The 18,522-nt window shown below is 43.3% G+C and overlaps 1 protein-coding gene across 2 annotated transcripts in view; it reads left to right on the top strand.

Annotated features, from left to right (window-relative positions):
- The window catches only part of LOC110487659 (OTU domain-containing protein 7B), a 32,766-nt gene that overhangs the window by 1,437 nt on the left and 12,807 nt on the right, over positions 1-18,522 (top strand). For both annotated transcript variants that reach the window (XM_036946341.2, XM_036946349.2), the window contains exon 2: positions 18,203-18,423. In XM_036946341.2, coding sequence (XP_036802236.2) covers positions 18,339-18,423 — 85 coding nt within the window. In that variant the 5' untranslated portion in view covers positions 18,203-18,338. The remainder of the gene's footprint in view (positions 1-18,202; positions 18,424-18,522) is intronic.

Raw genomic sequence — 18,522 nt, 5'->3', positions numbered from 1 at the left:
CCACAGTGTATATGTTTATGTAAAGACCTCTCCTCATTATGTAAACTATGCATTGCGCCATTGCCAACACCACTACAATGAAAGGGTAGCATTACACTTTGACTTTAATTATTCAGCTCTTTATTTACAATTGATTTTGTTTGCTTGTAGTCTGGTATAGGCAGCCATCCTGCAACATAAAAGTAGGACAGATACATGCTCTTCACTTCTTAGGCTTACACGGCCTTCTCTCTGATTCATTATGTAAAGAAGGCACATTGTTAGAAGAAATGAGGGTAGTCTAAACCTTAGCAACTCTACCTTCCCTGCAGCTTTCTGACTGCTGTTTGTATGCACTTCGACCTGAACCCATGTGTGTCTTACACCCACTACAAGTACGCTATGCACTATACCATACCATGATCATTGCCAGATCAAGCATCATTTTGGGAGTTGTTATGATATCTGTGATTTGGCAAGAAAATTCTCACTCAAGACCATGTGGTTGTCTTTCAAGTTGTGACCATTTGCATTAAAACACTAGTTGATCGAGCCTACCGCTTGGGGAGAGAAAGGAAACAAAAGGGACAAATGCAGCAAATGCCTTTTTATAGTAGTACAAGTAGAATTCAGAGGGAGCGCACAAGCACAGTGAAATTCTGAGGGATCTATTATTGCAGTGGGAGGAAGAAATGCATCTAGCCCTCCCACCTCTACTCTTTTCAATGGCAATGCAGAGGGATGCTTGAAAGGCAAAATGGATGAGCTAACTGGCAAGAGGAGTGTTCCCCAGTGAGCAGACTGCTAGGGTGTGAGTGCAAGTTTGCATCGTCAGGCTTCGTTACACAAGTCTTCCCTTTTTCAAGGAACGCATTGATCATACAGCGTCACACAGAACACCTGAGACCATCTTTTGGGGAGACTGTATAGTGTCCCTCTGTGATATTGAGATTCTGTAGTACAACTAAGACACTGTGAATGACTTTTAATCCAGCAGTAAATGTCAAATATGTTACACCAAAAAAACAATTAAAAACAACAGCATCACATAGAACAAAATGGTGTTCTGAAGGCATTTGTTTGACAGTGATCACTAGTTGTTTTGCATAGAGCCCTTTGACACTTGACAATGAAACATGGAAAATCTGTGGTTCATGGCTTGATTAGCAATTTTTCATGCTTCCAACATTCAAATGTTTTTTTTTTTACTCTAAATTTCCTAGAGATTTATAAACACTACACTTTGTCAAACTGGATGGCTGGCTGAATCACAGGTGGGAGAAATATGACACTGACAGAGAGCATTATCACCATAATCCATAAAGGCAAGGGATTATCCTATTGACCTGGTGATGTCATAATTCACTTCTATGTTTTATCACCAGTTGAGCATTGTGGAAGTTTTCAGGGTGTGCTTGTCTAGTTTATTGGTGTCCTTTAGCCTATGTGTGACACACAGTGAAGTCATCCACACATGACAGATCTGTGTGCAGTTCCCTTGTGAGCACTCATGTCTTATTCAAACAGTTCTGTGGAGAGAAAAACCCAGAGTCCATCCATTTGTCCTTTAGGATCCTTTCCCTCTTTCCACTCTCCTTATCTAGCACTCTCTCAAAGCTCTAGTCTAAATGATTTGTCACTGTACAGTTTATAAATGCTCTGAAGTGTTACATATGTGAAGTTATGAGTTAAGGCTAAACCCCCTCTTCATCGCTCTCTCACACAGGCATTTAGCCTACCATTGTGTTGGTTGGCTTTAGCCATCATAACTGTCTCTGTGGGGTAGGAGAGACTGAATATTATATTTCAGTGTGGAACCCTGCTGCCGCAGCAACACCTAGTCTAGAGATACAATTTTAAAGTGGTCTCTCGCTGGGCTCCCCCAAACAGCTGTTCAGTAAGAGTGTGTTTCAAGGATCCAGTGTCAGCTTCAGTGCCAGGCCCATGTAGATTAAAACTATTCCCATAGGATCCCTCTACCCCCACAAACAAGGTCAGATTAATAAGTAAATAGTTGAATGCTTCTCCAGGTTAGTGGGACAACTGCATGACTCTGCGTCTCTTATTGCCTCTGTGTTCAAGGATTGTAATTTGTTCTACCACGACCAAATGCTACAGGGTATGCAATGCAGATCTAGGCTTTTAGTATCCCCATGCATGCAGGAGTCACCCCTTCAACCCTGGTTGTTGCCAGCTTAATGTTCCAGCCAACATAGGCATTTCGTTGCTGTCATCAAGGAGGTCAGACCTTGGGTTACCAAAGTTAACCTGGACTCCTGAAAATAACAGGGTAGAGGTGGCCTACATGGGCAATTCATCATTTTGGGAGAACTTAATTGAGCAGCTGACCAATTCCGCCATGACTTTAGTTCTGGGTTAACTGAGATTACATAGGCCTAGTTGCTTACTATGACTGCAATATTGTTTGTGGTTATCTCACCTAGCTACCTTAAGATGAATGCACTAACTTTTAATTCGCTCTGGATAAGAGTGTCTGCTAAATTACTAAAATGTCAAATGTAATGTAAACGTTAACATGAATGGACACATCCTGCCCCCCTTCGTGAAGAGATTCTCTAATTAGGCGACTACGATTTATTCTTCAGGTTCGCTCTGGTGGTCACAATTACTGCTTTACACAGCACATATAGTCTGCTCCATACATTTTCATAAGACTTTATAACCATGACATGTGAGACTTCTAGAATTCCACCACCATGCACCCCTGCATCCTTGTTTGCCAGCACACATCATGGCCCAGACAAGACTGTACCAGATGTGCTTTGGAAGAAAAAACATCCCCATGATTCCTCAGCAGAGGGGCGATCAATAGGAAGCTTGTCTCTGAGATCCTGTGCACCCAGACTGCGACTCATAAAAACCCTGTTCAGCCCCACCCTCCCCTGCGTGCCTGGATGCCAGCCAGCCTTTTGACACAGCAGCCAGGGCTGTTTGTGTCAGGGTGGTGAGGCCTTCAAAACCATGCATCAGCAATCACACCCCGGCCTCTCCCCACGTCCCTACCTAGTACCTACCTCCTTTGTGTTCAACCAGAGACTGGGTGCGTGTGCCCAATGCTTTGGGATACTCTGACTGGTTATTTGACCATTTTATGTGGGGGTTTTGTACTCAACTTTGCTATGCCAACTCTTTTCAGAGGCATCACTGTGGTATGATTGAAGGATGTTGAAAACATTGAGTTCTGATATAAAACAATGGGACACATGCTGACAGTTTTGCTTTTCTGAAGTATCCCCAATATTATCTCAGCATCGCTCTACGGATGTGCCAACCGGGTCAAAAGGTTGTTGGGTATAGCCAAATAGAGGGGTGAATGGGTACAGAGGCTAATCGCTTGCCCTCTCACACAAAAAAAGATCTACAAACCCCCATGACTGGGCCCTCTACCCGGAAGGAAGCCATGGTAAGATCACAGGGCCGCTGGTTCCTCACCCTGCCTCTACAACACAACAGCAGTCCTTCCCACTCTCTCCACTCTAGATCCAAGACAGAACAGCAGTAATCCTATCCCCGCAGGAGAGGAGCCTCTCGCCCAGGGTGACGTAAAGCCACCGCACTGCCTTGACTGCTAAGCCAGCACCACGTGGCGATTCACATGAGCATTAATGCCCAGGCCTGTCACTGCTAATGCTTGTTTAACCGCTGCCGTTAGCCTAGCCACGGACTGCTTACAGGTTCGGTAGGACCTTGCACATACATAGGATGGGCCTACCCGATGTTGAAAATAAGTTAATTCTATCACAGCCAAACAGATCATTTACCATTCATTTTGGGCTGACAGTATTCTGACTTGAGATCCACAGGTGCAACTCGGCATTAATCATCATTTAGGCTAATGTCAATGGGAGACTTAAAATTCAAGATATTAACTTCGATATTGCCCATTCTGATCATAATGGTAGTAGGTCTTTGAACAATTGCAAATATCAAGACCTTTGTATTCAGTGTTTTTTGTACAAAAGGTTGTTGTTGCCTCCTTAAAAAGATATATACATAACAAATCTATTATAGGATTTTTACTTTGACTTATTTTATTTTTATTTTAGGTTTTGTAATATGGTCAGGATGTGTACTGTTCTTGTTTAGTCCTGTGGTTGTTTCCACAGAGCAGTGCAGCCAAAGATGCAGGTTTGCTTCTAAGAAATATCTGATATGCGTGAAGGAGCTAACTCCCACCCTTTTAAATGTGAGTTATGTAAGCCTTAGCTCATTGTTCTATACCCACAACAAACCATGTTTTTGTGAAGTCTCATTGGCATCTGAAACACATTGATGGCCTTTGCATGTTAAGCTACTGGGGAAAGCAAATATTGGTCAACATTTTAAAATTCAGTCTCATGCCTCTTACTGCCCTACCCAATAGGGTTTAATTGCTTTTATAAACTGGGTGGTTAGAGGAGCCCTGAATGTGGATTGGCTGACAGCCGTGGTATATCATACCAAGGGTATGACAAAACATTACATTTTTACTGCTCCCAATACAATGGTAACCGGTTTATAATAGCAATAGGGCACCTCGGGGGTTTGTGGTATATGGCTAATATACCATGGCTAAGGGCTGTGTTCAGACACTTCGCGATGTGTCGTGCCTAAGAACAGCCCTTAGCCATGTACATTGGCCATGTATATTGGCCATAAAACCCCCCCCCCCCCCCCGTGCCTTAATGCACGGACGATGCAGAAGCTGGCATTTCTGCACAAAGACATCAATAAAAAGCAGCTAGTGCCGTATGAGGAGTTACCGCCCACGGTGTGCTGAGTTTAGGTTGGCAGTTCTCCGGTAATACTGAAACCAGGGCAGATTGTTCCCTGAGTCCAGCTAAACAATTCTGCTGCAGTCCTTCATTGGCATAGCAGCACTCTGCTCGCACTCTGCAACTGATAGAATCAAGCTATATTATTTTGTTTATCCACAGCATTGAAGAGCATTGACATGTAAGCAGATGGGGTCAAAGTGTAGGCCTAGTCTCATTACAACACACACAAATCAAACATGCCCTCGTAAATTGTCCTGTTACTCCCTTTATGTGACCATTCTCTGTGAACTACCCCTGTGTCCTCACAGGTTGCTACATGGCACAGCAAGGCACAATATGGCATGGATCAGCACCGCATGGCACGGTGTGGCATGACACAGCATGGCACGACACTGCATGGCACACAGCACTGGTCGGAGGATATGTCAGGGGCGTCAGTACTGTTGGCTGCTGCCTCGGCATCCCACATCCCCATCTGAAGCCATCTGCTATGAGTGGCTGTTAATTAGCACTGCTTCACTGTTGATGACTGAGTCTGACTACAGCGACAGGCCCTGTGCACAGGGCAGGGTTACCTCTAAAGCCAGGCACTGGGCAGCTGTAATAAAGTGCCCAATGGAGCATGGTGGCAGGAGAGGAGAGAACAGGCTGTTCTGAAATACTCCATGCCATATGCACATGACCCCCACCACCAATCGTGAACTGGGGGGAGGAGTTGAGACGTCCTTTTCCTCACTTGAGGAAGACCGTTTGTGGGTAAGTGAAACTTTGTTGAGACCTCGGCCACAAAATGCTTGGCTTAGCCATGACGTCAGCTCTCAGACACTTTGATAAACAGTTTATCTGGAAAGCTATTACTCTGCACATTTGAACTGCTTGAACTTGGCAGTTACTGCCATGCATGTCAACGAGGAAATCGTGCCTCTGTCTGCCCAAAAAATGACTGACTACCAGGCCCCCTAACCCTTCTGTACCCTACTGGAGTTAGCCTACACTGCGAGTTGCTACTGAAAAGCCTGCAGTAGCTAGTCCTACACTGTCAGAGAACACTGCACACCTTACTGGTGGCATAACATATTTACCCATTGAAGTTCAGCAGATACACCGGAGAGAGCGAGCAGGAGCCTGTCAGGGATGTTTTGTGTTTCTTGTAGACAAGCTTCTGAGCCATGACACTTGCAGACATAGCTTAGCTGTCTTGTTTGCTCGCCGGAACTTTTCGTCTGTTTCCCCGCCTCTGTTTTCTTTCAGTTGTCTGCTGTTTAAAAACTTTGCACAGTGGGGAGGTGATACGTTTGTTTCATGATTATGGAGGGGTATTTTTAGGCTGTGAAAAGTCTTGTAATTTTGGCGCCTTGAAGATAAGGGGCTGGCTTTCTGCATGCGTTTCTAGCTGTGGTAACAAACCGTACAAACGTAAAGTCTCCTTTTTTTCACAGTAGAACATACAGGGTCGACAGTTGGCTATCACATGGAATGAGAAGCTTGAGTATTTAAGGAGTGAGGGAAGACTGGGATCAAGCGTTACTGAATGCTTACAGCAGGCTTAGACAACATGTGGGATCCCCTTATGCCATTCAATGTTTGATGCCACTTTGTTTTGTAGCCTCCTTCAGATGGGATGTTGTTGATGTGAACTTCTAGCTATGTTCTTACAAAATAGATTAAATTATGTATGCTAATATTGCTTAGTCTGCTATGGACTAGTTTTATCTGAGGCATTTTGGGGGCTAAAGAGTTGGTGCTGACGAGCTGAGCCAGGTGTGTGTGGACGAGAGGAAGGGTGAAAGGGGCAGTTTTTTGGGTGATGACTGGAAATCTCTAAGCCCTGGCTCCAGCAACATGCCCTCTCTGAGGGTGGTCATCCCATGGAATCTCTGACATCAGCTCTATCTCTTTCTCCCCCTTTTCTCTTTCAGTTAGCGCATGAGCAGTGTGCCTTTGTATTCAGTTGCACAGCTTACCTCAGCTGGTGTCCAAGCCTTGATCAAGACTGGAATCTCTGAGTTCATGAATGAATAGATGATGACCAAAAGACCAGGCCTAATTCGAAGGGAAAACAAGTAACAACCCTTTGTTTACCCGAACTCTTGTGCCTGTTGTTGCATTACCATATTTTGAGATCTCGATTTGGAGAAGGGAGAGTAGAGCAGATGCAAAGTTTGGTAACAGAATGACGGTTTGTATTGTATGTTGCCATCGACACCAAACTAAAACTTGCTTTGCTATGGAAAACCAATTTTTCACTAATAAACTCAAATCAGTAGTTTTCATGGTTCAATTGGCTGACATCTCAGAAAATGTTCAAGCTCAAATTTTGCATTTCATAGATTTTTCTCCAATGACCATCTTATACAAATGTTCTTTGACCAGAGAAAATTGTCCAAATCCAATTAAATATTGATTTGGCTAAGAGCTGGAAGGCATTGAAAATTGGAGACATTAGTCTCGTCACCTGAACTGGTTAAGCACATTTACTTAACCAAACGGACACATTGATGGTACATACTAATGGTACCATTAGTAATACACCAATTTGCTAGCAGAACAGGAGTATTTAATATTTAAAAAATAGATTATTGTAAAGGAGAGATGTGGAACAGAAACTACAGTATGGGCTTGTGTCTTCTCGGCTCCTGTCTGGTCACAGATATTGCTGTGTTCCTGCGCCATGTTTAATGGGCACGCAATGATTTGCATTGTGTTGACTCCCATGGTGTTACGTTGCTTAGCGTAGCATGACATTGGGCTAATGTTGGACAGCTCTGTCTCTGATGTCCTGCGATTCGTTGCCTTGTAGTGTGTAGCCTATGGTCTTGGGCTGTGCTTCTTTGTCCAGGGCTCCTGCCTTTTATGTTTCTGCAGCTATTCAAATCAAGAAGTAGGTTACTTCAGTTGAGCTGCGTTATGCTGACTTGTACAGCAAAGACCGTTGCTGCTGTGCGGTATGCTTAGCTGTAGTTGCAGTATTCTGAAGCTCAGGAGGAACTGGGTAAATGGGCTTGATTTGACTTCATTCATCCGCCAGACAAGCTCGGCCTCCTCAGACGTAGCGGTGCAGTTATGTAATGAGCTAGTGGGCTCAGCTTCAGTCAGTAATCACACCATTGTTTGACTTCCTCTAGTTGTGAAGCGTCTGTACTCTGTTTAGTCACTTTATGATCTCTTGATCCTATTTCTGACTGATCCCTGGTACATTTGACTTGCTGAGAATGAGGGATTATTAGTACATAACAAGGAAGGCTTGGGGCTATTACATGCTCATAAGATTTTGCTCTTTCTTTTAAAGCTGTGATTAGGCTAGCCTTATATGCGATACAGGGTTTCCAAGTACAGTAATAGCTTATCAGGCTATAGTTGACAGTCTAGTATGCCACTTCATAAAGTTCATAAATCAGTCTAACCAAATAGCTTAAGCTGTTCCAGCGTTTTTGGCCATCTCTGAGCTGCTGTGCCTCGGACTACTGTGCCACTTCCTAACCCCTCTGCAACTTTCCTCCAGCCCAGGGGTATGGGCCTACCACTGGGCAACATTTATCATCGCTGACGCAACTCACACGGCCTCTGTTGTCTTATCAGCCCTTCTATATTATCACTCGTGATTTTTGCAGTGGTGAGAGGGTGTTTCACACTCACTGAGATCACAGGGAAACGTTGATTTAAACTAAAATAGAACTGACACATTTAGAGATGTGGTCATCCATCTTGTGAGGATGAAGGATGAAATGGGAATAGAACAACCCAATTGTCCATCTTTGGAAAAGGCTGACTTAAGGCGATATGTTGATAACAATGGAACAATGTAATTGTAAATCCCGAGTATCTTCAGGTACAGTGGCTAGCCCTACCGTTTTCATATTGGGCCTCAGGCTTTAGCTGCTCTCCCTCTCGACTGTAAAGTGAGGTTCATTTTTCACATGATGAATGACTTAGTGGGCCAAACATGAAATGGCAAGTCCTTCTGCTGTGCACTAGTGACATCCAACAACCCTGCTCCCCCTTCACTGGAAGTGCAGATCCCTCTCATTTTGTAAGGATGCATACAGGGCTGACTCTAACGAATGACTGCCCTTAAAAAGCTAATTTGGTCATATAGTCAAAGTCTTGTCCAAAGCTGAGATTTGTGAGTTTTAAAGAAAAACAATTGAATAAAGGGTACTGTAACAGTTTTCCTTGGGTTAAGTTTATTTCAATCCTGTCCACAGCTGGCAGCACCCAAGTGAAACCTCAATTCGGAATGCGTAGCTGCACGCGACCCCATCGTATTGTCCGTGGTCAAATTGGTTTCACATTGGATAGTTCCCAACTAGCCCCATAGGGATATCAGTAAATTACACAATGTAGGCCTACATGGGACAATATTTTAATGTCAGTAGCTCCCAATTTCAATGACTTAACCTCAAACGTACTATAGATTGTAAAAGTGCATATACAAATATTGAGGTATTTTAATGAGACAACTAAAAGAGTGCAACATGAAAATATTGTCCCATTTACAGTGCCTTGCGAAAGTATTCGGCCCCCTTGAACTTTGCGACCTTTTGCCACATTTCAGGCTTCAAACATAAAGATATAAAACTGTATTTTTTTGTGAAGAATCAACAACAAGTGGGACACAATCATGAAGTGGAACGAGATTTATTGGATATTTCAAACTTTTTTAACAAATCAAAAACTGAAAAATTGGGCGTGCAAAATTATTCAGCCCCTTTACTTTCAGTGCAGCAAACTCTCTCCAGAAGTTCAGTGAGGATCTCTGAATGATCCAATGTTGACCTAAATGACTAATGATGATAAATACAATCCACCTGTGTGTAATCAAGTCTCCGTATAAATGCACCTACACTGTGATAGTCTCAGAGGTCCGTTAAAAGCGCAGAGAGCATCATGAAGAACAAGGAACACACCAGGCAGGTCCGAGATACTGTTGTGAAGAAGTTTAAAGCCGGATTTGGATACAAAAAGATTTCCCAAGCTTTAAACATCCCAAGGAGCACTGTGCAAGCGATAATATTGAAATGGAAGTAGTATCAGACCACTGCAAATCTACCAAGACCTGGCCGTCCCTCTAAACTTTCAGCTCATACAAGGAGAAGACTGATCAGAGATGTAGCCAAGAGGCCCATGATCACTCTGGATGAACTGCAGAGATCTACAGCTGAGGTGGGAGACTCTGTCCATAGGACAACAATCAGTCGTATATTGCACAAATCTGGCCTTTATGGAAGAGTGGCAAGAATAAAGCCATTTCTTAAAGATATCCATAAAAAGTGTTGTTTAAAGTTTGCCACAAGCCACCTAGGAGACACACCAAACATGTGGAAGAAGGTGCTCTGGTCAGATGAAACCAAAATTGAACTTTTTGGCAACAATGCAAAACGTTATGTTTGGCGTAAAAGCAACACAGCTCATCACCCTGAACACACCATCCCCACTGTCAAACATGGTGGTGGCAGCATCATGGTTTGGGCCTGCTTTTCTTCAGCAGGGACAGGGAAGATGGTTGGAGCCAAATACAGGACCATTCTGGAAGAGAACCTGATGGAGTCTGCAAAAGACCTGAGACTGGGACGGAGATTTGTCTTCCAACAAGACAATGATCCAAAACATAAAGCAAAATCTACAATGGAATGGTTCAAAAATAAACATATCCAGGTGTTAGAATGGCCAAGTCAAAGTCCAGACCTGAATCCAATCGAGAATCTGTGGAAAGAACTGAAAACTGCTGTTCACAAATGCTCTCCATCCAACCTCACTGAGCTCGAGCTGTTTTGCAAGGAGGAATGGGAAAAAATGTCAGTCTCTCGATGTGCAAAACTGATAGACATACCCCAAGCGACTTACAGCTGTAATCGCAGCAAAAGGTGGCGCTACAAAGTATTAACTTAAGGGGGCTGAATAATTTTGCACGCCCAATTTTTCAGTTTTTGATTTGTTAAAAAAGTTTGAAATATCCAATAAATGTCGTTCCACTTCATGATTGTGTCCCACTTTTTGTTGATTCTTCACAAAAAAATACAGTTTTATATCTTTATGTTTGAAGCCTGAAATGTGGCAAAAGGTCAAGGGGGCCGAATACTTTCGCAAGGCACTGTACATTGCACAATCTATTGATGGTGCTTAACTAGCCCCAGAAATAGGCAATCCAATGTCAAACCAACTTTGCCACAGTTGCACACCAGCCTGCTAATTGGTGAAAGAAGTTGGCTAGCACTAACTAGCCTAGGCAACTACAAGACACAATACCTGGTTAGACTGTTTCAAGTTATGTACGAACGCTTGTCACGTGGGAAAACACACACAAGGCACCCACGGGGGGGGGGGGGGGGGGGTAAATGTGGGTGCCGTGTGTGTGTGGGGCTAGTTAAGAACTCTACTTTGGCTTCAGTCATGGCCGCTGCATTTAATGACCAAGCCGATAAACGAAGCCAAATCAGGACGTTGAACTCCCTTTAATAATAGCCTCAAAATGGGGTATTTTTGCTTCATGGGGTTCTGAATACGAATATGTGAAGGGTTGTCAGAGGTCACCAAAATTCTGAAATATCAGTTATTCCAGACCTGTGCATCTTTCTTAGCAGTAGGCCTACCAGTTTATTTGATGCTCCCCCTGTGCGCTACCACAGGCAATGCAGATTTATCATGAAAGAGTGCCTGTACAGCTGGACCTAATTTCTTGTCCAGGCTTGATGGAAGTTGGTGGAGCAAGATGTCTTGTAGGCCTAGATAGGCAAGTTTTCCTAGTGCTAGGCCTATAGTGGAGCAAGTGCAAAAAACACTTGTAGGTCTTGGTGTAAGCCTACTTAAGTAATGTAGGTCATATTGAGTGACCTTACATGATTACACAATGTGACATGACAAAGCATTTGGAGCAGTCCCGCCCTTAATAACTAGGCTATAACCTAGTCTTTCTCGGTCTTGTTGTGCTAAACATTTATCTTAGGCTAGATCACTTCCTATAATATCTGATTAATTTTAAAGCAATGGTTCTATAGACCTATTCCTGTTTGGAATGATATCTCTAGTATTCTTCTGTGGCTCTCAGCTGCTGGGGTGGCAGCTCTCTTGTTTTAGCTGGCTCACACCCCAGGTTATGTAGCTGTGTGTTAGACCAACATGGCTCCAAACTACTTGCCAAGGAGGCCTCTGCTGTTTCAGTGACTAATAATTTAGTGTTTTGATTTCAGGCCATGCCCCTTTTGAGTCCAATTTATCATTCAAAATGTGTCAAGCAGCACTATCTTTTTTTTCTATATTCATTTGATTCAGTGTTTGATTTTTAGGTTTGTACTAGTCTCGTGACAACAAACATTTCAAATGTCTGTCAGGAGACTGGGATATGACGGATAGTGTGGAACATTCTTCTGTTGTGCTTTTTTTGTGTACTTGTTTGTTTAGAAGAATCACGATTTTTGAGGGGGTTCACCTACACCTGCCCATGCATTATTTTGAATTTCAGAATGGGTGGGTGTATTTGGCCCATAGACTTTCCAAGGCTTGCAGAGCGAGAGTGAGGTTGGGGTGGGAAGCTGCCAAACAGGATCCGCTTCTCGCACTAGTCCAACATCTCCCCGTCCTCCACCCAGAACCTGATGGAGTAGCTGGCCAGAGGTTCTGGGTTGCTGACATTAGCTTTCTACTAACCTGTTAGTCAAAGTCAGCTTAGCACCGCATTGACTGTGCTTACACTCAACTCTCGTTTCTCCTAAGTCACTTGCAGTAGGTCTGTTCTTCACATGCTTAAATTAGACTTCTCCAGACCTCTGTCCAGACCTCTGTTTTGGTTAGCCTGCAGTTTCACTGCTGGAAGCCTATACTGTAATGGAGGTTGTCTCTCCATCCCTTGTTTACCTCCATGAATCTTCCACGGGCCCACACAATGGCTGCAGCCGGCCGTGGTGACCTCTTCATGTCTGCTTCAGTGATCCAGGCCTCTCCCAGGGTCAGCACCCACGTGCTAGCAGCAGCTTCCATTATGTAACCTCTCAGACAAAAGCCTAGCCGGCCTGCACACATCACTGACTGCTCTATGCTGGCAGCAGGGCCATTATGCTAGTCAGGTCATCGCTTGGGTGTCTCTCACATAACCTAAACAGGATTGAAACTATTTTCGGGAAATTCTGACTTAGTTTCAACCCCTGTTCTCTTACATTGATGTCAATATTTGCAGACATAATATTGACATCAATTTGTCATTGTCGATTAATCACCCCTAGCAGCCATCAACTAATAATTTAGTGGGACCCTTCCCTAGTTTTGTGGCCCTCACCTCATTGTCAAGAACTCCTGCTGGTTGATGCATCAGAAGCTGAGTGCGTCCACAGGAATGGATGATGTTAGAGGCTGGTAATAACAAAGTCCTTTCACTGGTCTGTTGGGTCCATTCTGTCCACAGAGCGACACATTACCAGCAGGCATTGGCACTAGCTTGTCTGTTGATACATCATTATTTGTTGGACTTAGTTCGCTCAACTCCCAGCAGTAGGTGTAATAGTGTTTCTCAAACTAATCATGTCAAAGTTATCTTTATGAGATGCAGGAAAGTCAACACAACAAGAGACTTTGTATGGAGGCCAGGGACTAGGGAGATATTGTCCTGCTGGCTTCTCTCACTAGTGTAAACACTAACCTACCACCAGAGCCAGAAGTACTTGTCCACTCAACTCCTGTCTCTTTTGAATGATGAGTATACTCACACAGCCTCTTGCCAACAGATGTTACAGTGCCTTCGGAAAGTATTCAGACCTTTGAATTTTTCCACATTTTTGTTACGTTACATCCTTATTCTAAAATGGATTAAATAAAATAAAAAATCCTCAGCAATCTACACACACTACCCCATAATGACACAGTGAAAACAGGTTTTTAGAAATAGCTTATTTACATAAGTATTCAGACCCTTTGCTATGAGACTCGAAATTGAGCTCTGGTGCATCCTGTTTCCATTGATCAACCTTGAGATGTTTCTACAACTTGATTGGAGTCCACCTGTGGTAAATTCTATTGATTGGACATGATTTAGAAAGGCACACACCTGTCTATATAAGGTCCCACATTTGACAGTGCATGTCAGAGCAAAAACCAAACCATGATGTCGAAGGAATTGTACATAGAGCTCCGAGACAGGATTGTGTCAATCGACATATCTGGGGAAAGATACCAAAAAAATGTTTGCAGCATTGACGGTCCCCAAGGACAGTGGCCTCCATTCTTAAATGGAAGAAGTTTGGACCCACCAAGACTCTTGCTAGAGCTGGTCGCCTGGCCAAACTGAGCAATCAGGGGAGAAGGGCCTTGGTCAGGGAGGTGACCAAGAACCTGTTGGTCAATCTGACAGAGCTCCAGAGTTCCTCTGTGGAGATGGGAGGACCTTCCAAAAGGACAACCATCTCTGCAGCACTCAACCAATCAGGCCTTTATGGTAGTGTGGCCAGACGGAAGCCACTCCGTAGTAAAAGGCACATGACAACCCGCTTTGAGTTTGCCAATAGGCACCTAAAGACAACGAGAAAGAAGATTCTTCGGTTTGATGAAACCAAGTTTGGCCTGAATACCAAGCATCATGTCTGGAGGAAACCTGGCACTATCCCTAAGGTGGATCATGGTGGTGGTGGCAGCATTATGCTGTGGGGATGCATTTCAATGGCACAGACTGGGAGACTAGTCAGGATAGAGAGAAAGATGAACCTAACAACGTACAGAGATCCTTGATGAACACCTGCTCCAGAGTGCTCAGGAAGGTTCACCTTCCAACAGGACAACGATCCTAAGCACACAGCCAAGACAATGCAGAAGTGGCTTGAGTAGCCCAGCCAGAGCCTGGACATGAACCCCATCAAACATCTCTGGAGAGAGCTGAAAATAGCTGTGCAGCAACGCTCCCCATCCAATCTGACATAGCTTGAAAGGATCTGCAGAGAAGAACGGGAGAAACTCCCCAAATACATGTGTGCCAGGCTTGTAGTGCCGTACCAAGAAGACTAATCGCTGTCAAAAGTGCTTAGTAAAGGTTCTGAATACTTGTCTAGATTTGATATTTCAGTTTTATTTTTTTTGTTGTAAATTAGCAAACATTTCTAAAAACCTGTTTTTGGTTTGTTCTTATTGGGTATTGTGTGTAGATTGAGTTTAAAAAAATAAGTGTTTAATCAATTTTAGAATAAGGCTGTAACAAAATGTGGAAGTATTTTCAGAAGGCACTGTATAGTTTTGTTGAAGGGTAGGCTGGCTCCTATCCACAGCGGCTTTGGGAAAAGACTAGTATCAGCGATGTGAACATAGCCGTGATGTGTATATGTGAATAAGAGTGCATTTCTACACAGCAAGTGTGTTGGAGACCCTGCAAAGAGGGTTTTTTTTGTGGCCGACTTTGGAACGAGGGCACTGGAAATACTCTGGTTTAGAAAGACCTTTTGTCCTGTTGAATTTCTTCTCTTGCCTGCCTGTATGCCTTTGTTGTAAGAAGAGAGGGAGAGCGAGAGCGAGGGATGGGTGTTAAATGGGTGGGTGTTTTTTAAAAACATGATTCATCAGGTGCGGTGGTGAAGAATTCACTGAGTCAGAGCTGAGGCAAGAATAGAGGGTGGATGAGCTGAGGCATGGGTGGGGCTAGATGACTGCAGGTAACAAGGATGGTAGTCCACTCACAGCTTGAACCTCAGTACCTCAAAGCCGTAACATGATACGTGGAACATTTGACCATATAGTACGCTATGGTAGGGCTGGGCAGTATACCGTTTTTTGCGATCTACCGTATTGATGCACAGGCCGGTTTGTGTTTTTACTTTACCTTCTATAAAGGTATTTGAATGTTTGTTTTGTTAAATGGGATGCGTAGTGTCTAACGTCCATTTTTATAGTGTACTTTGCTACTTGAGTCATCTCTCTCCACACTCTATGCCACTTTCCAGACAGGCCTAACCACTCAAGGAGCGCATTTGTTTATCCTCGACCACGAGACACTTGCGTCCAGTCTGCATGGTCAATGCAGCATATGCAACAATGATGCAGTTGTCACTTTTAGCAAGTTGTTCTTAAATCTTGTTAGCCGCTAATGCTAATCGCTAGCTAGCGAATACATTTACTGAGTAAGAGCAACCGAAAGCTAATTAGCAATACAGCTAGATAAAACCAGTGATGGTGTAGACCTATATCAGCATGTTGTTTGTGCAACAGTATCTTTGAAATTGAAGAGGTGAATGCAAATCAATAATATTTTAGCTACATGAAGTAGCTAAGAGATTCAATGTAGCCAATGATTATAGGGTCCCCTAGGAAACACCTATCAGCGTCAAACAACACTGTATTAAAGTGCCCACTATTATATTCCAACTATATCATTAGAATATACATTATATTTCCATGATTCCAGCAGTTAACCCAAGTGTTTTGCTCTAAATTGCAAGTAAAATTGCAACATTTGGTTAAAAAATAAGGCCCACATTGGTTGCCCATATTGTGCAGCCCTACATGGCAGTGTAGAAATGATCTCAAATGCTGAAATTGATGAAAGTTATGATTTTCTTTTTGGGTTGAAGTTGAATTGAGCAGTGTAAAACAATCAGAATGGAGACTATGTTTGTGTAATTCTGTTGTTTTTGTCACACTGCTATGCTTTATCTTGGCCAGGTCGCAGTTGTAAATGATAACTTGTTCTCAACTGGCCTTCCTGGTTAAATAAAGGTGAGAAAAAAAGACTCCATTAAAATCACTAGAATGTATGTTGCCACCCTAGGGTCACGCACTACTCATAAAGCAAATTTAGAACTTTTATTATTAAAAAACACAAAATACCATCATAACGTCAATTTTTTTTTTTTTTTAAATACCATGATATAATGATTTGGCCTTATCGCCCAACCCTATCCTAGGTTACCAAAGGATGTTGAAGTACTGCTTTAGAGAGCATAATCAAAAGAGAGCATAATCTCAATTCCGATATTTATACCGAACAAAAATCTAAACGCAACATGCAACAATTTCAAAGGTTTTACTCAGTTACAGTTCATATAATCAGTCAATTGAAATAATAAATTATTTTGGCCCCCAATCTATGGATTTCACATGACTGGCAGGGGTGTAGCCATGGGGGAAGCCAGGCCCCAGTCAATCAGCATCCCCCCCCCCCCCCCCCCGCCACTCCACAAAATGCCATTATTATAGACAGAAATACTCCTCAGCATCCCCCACTTCCCCTCAGACAATACTGCAGGTGAAGAAGCCGATTGTGGAGGTCCTGCGGTCGTTAGGCTGGTTTGACGTACTGCTAAATTTTCTACAACGACATTGGAGGCAGTTTATGGTAGCTACATTGACATTCAATTCTCTGGCAACAGCTCTTGTGGACATTCCTACAGTCAGCATGCCAATTGCACACTCCCTCAGCTTGAGACATCTGTGGCATTATGTTTTTCATATGCCACACCTGTCAGGTGGATGGATTATCTTGGCTAAGGAGAAATGCTCACAAACAGGGAAGTAAACACATTTGTGCACAAAATCTGAGAAATAATGTTTTTGTATGGAACATTTCTGGGATTTTTATTTCATGAAACATGGGACCAACCGTTTACATGTTTTATATTTTGACGTATTATAGGTCACATATTGGCACAGTGCTACAGCCAAACACTAGCTGCCTTATGGACTGAGGCTTCTAGTGTCAACATCTATCTTATTTCTGTCAGGGACATTTCTATTTGTCCTTGCACTTGTATCGATTGCCCTCTCCATCTCTCCTTTCAATAGCCCATCTGTAGAAAATGTATTGTTCCCCAGTCTCGATGGGGGTCATCATTGCTATTTGCTACTCTAAAAACCTTGGTTACCATAGTAACATGACATTTTGCCTGGTCCAGTTATGCCTCTTTTCAGTCATGTGCTTTCTATTGCCTATGGATTGCTGTAGTTTTGGACTTTTTCTAAACCCCAGTCATTGTTTGAGTACACCAGACCCTTTGTGTGCTGACTCTCTAAATGAGACTTCTTTGTGCACTGTAGTTCAGAGTGTGCTGTGTAGGTAGAAAACAACCTAGCGACCCATTTGCATCATCCCAACATGTTATTTTGTTGCTATGATTCAATGCAAATGTGAACACCTTTTTTAATTTGCTCAACAGCTCTGTGAGCAGCCTACCACAACAGTGGTCATGGGTGAGTGAGATGTGGCCAGGCATAGGGGTCAACAGGAAACTTATTTTCCACAGAGATGTTGCCCTTTACCAAAACAGGCTTACACGTGGGTACTATGAAAGGGTCAGTGGGATTATGTTCTATCTTTTTTTATGTGTGTTAGCTGTTAATAAGATTACATTTAACACACTTGAATCCTTTTTCCTGGACCAATAACATTCCACAGTACCTGCATGCTGTACAAATGGATCATAGTTTGATGCTAATTCAGGTTGACATTTTCATCCGTTTTGCTTATTTTTGATTCTATTCAGGTTTGGCTGGACGTGTAAGGCAAGTTGAAGAGCCCCTCTCCCCCTTCCCCTTGGTCCAGTGGTCTTGTTGGGGAGGGCGGATCCCCTGTGTTTTTCTGCCCTGATGCCCCCCGCCGCCCTGTAAATTCATGATCACATGACCTTGGATATGGACGCAGTCCTGTCCGACTTTGTCCGTTCCACTGGAGCCGAACCAGGACTAGCCAGAGACCTGCTAGAGGGTGAGTTGCAAGGCATTCTGGGGTAAAATAGATGGTTTTATGGCCAACTGCTAGTGAGAGGTATAAATTGAGCAGTGCACCTCCCAGTTAGAGCTTTTG

Source organism: Oncorhynchus mykiss, chromosome 2 (assembly GCF_057628025.1).
Source record: "Oncorhynchus mykiss isolate SJ-2025 chromosome 2, ASM5762802v1, whole genome shotgun sequence".
In the NCBI taxonomy this organism is placed as follows: domain Eukaryota; kingdom Metazoa; phylum Chordata; class Actinopteri; order Salmoniformes; family Salmonidae; genus Oncorhynchus; species Oncorhynchus mykiss.
Note: the sequence above shows the minus strand (reverse complement) of the source record. Positions and strands in the feature narration are given on the sequence as shown.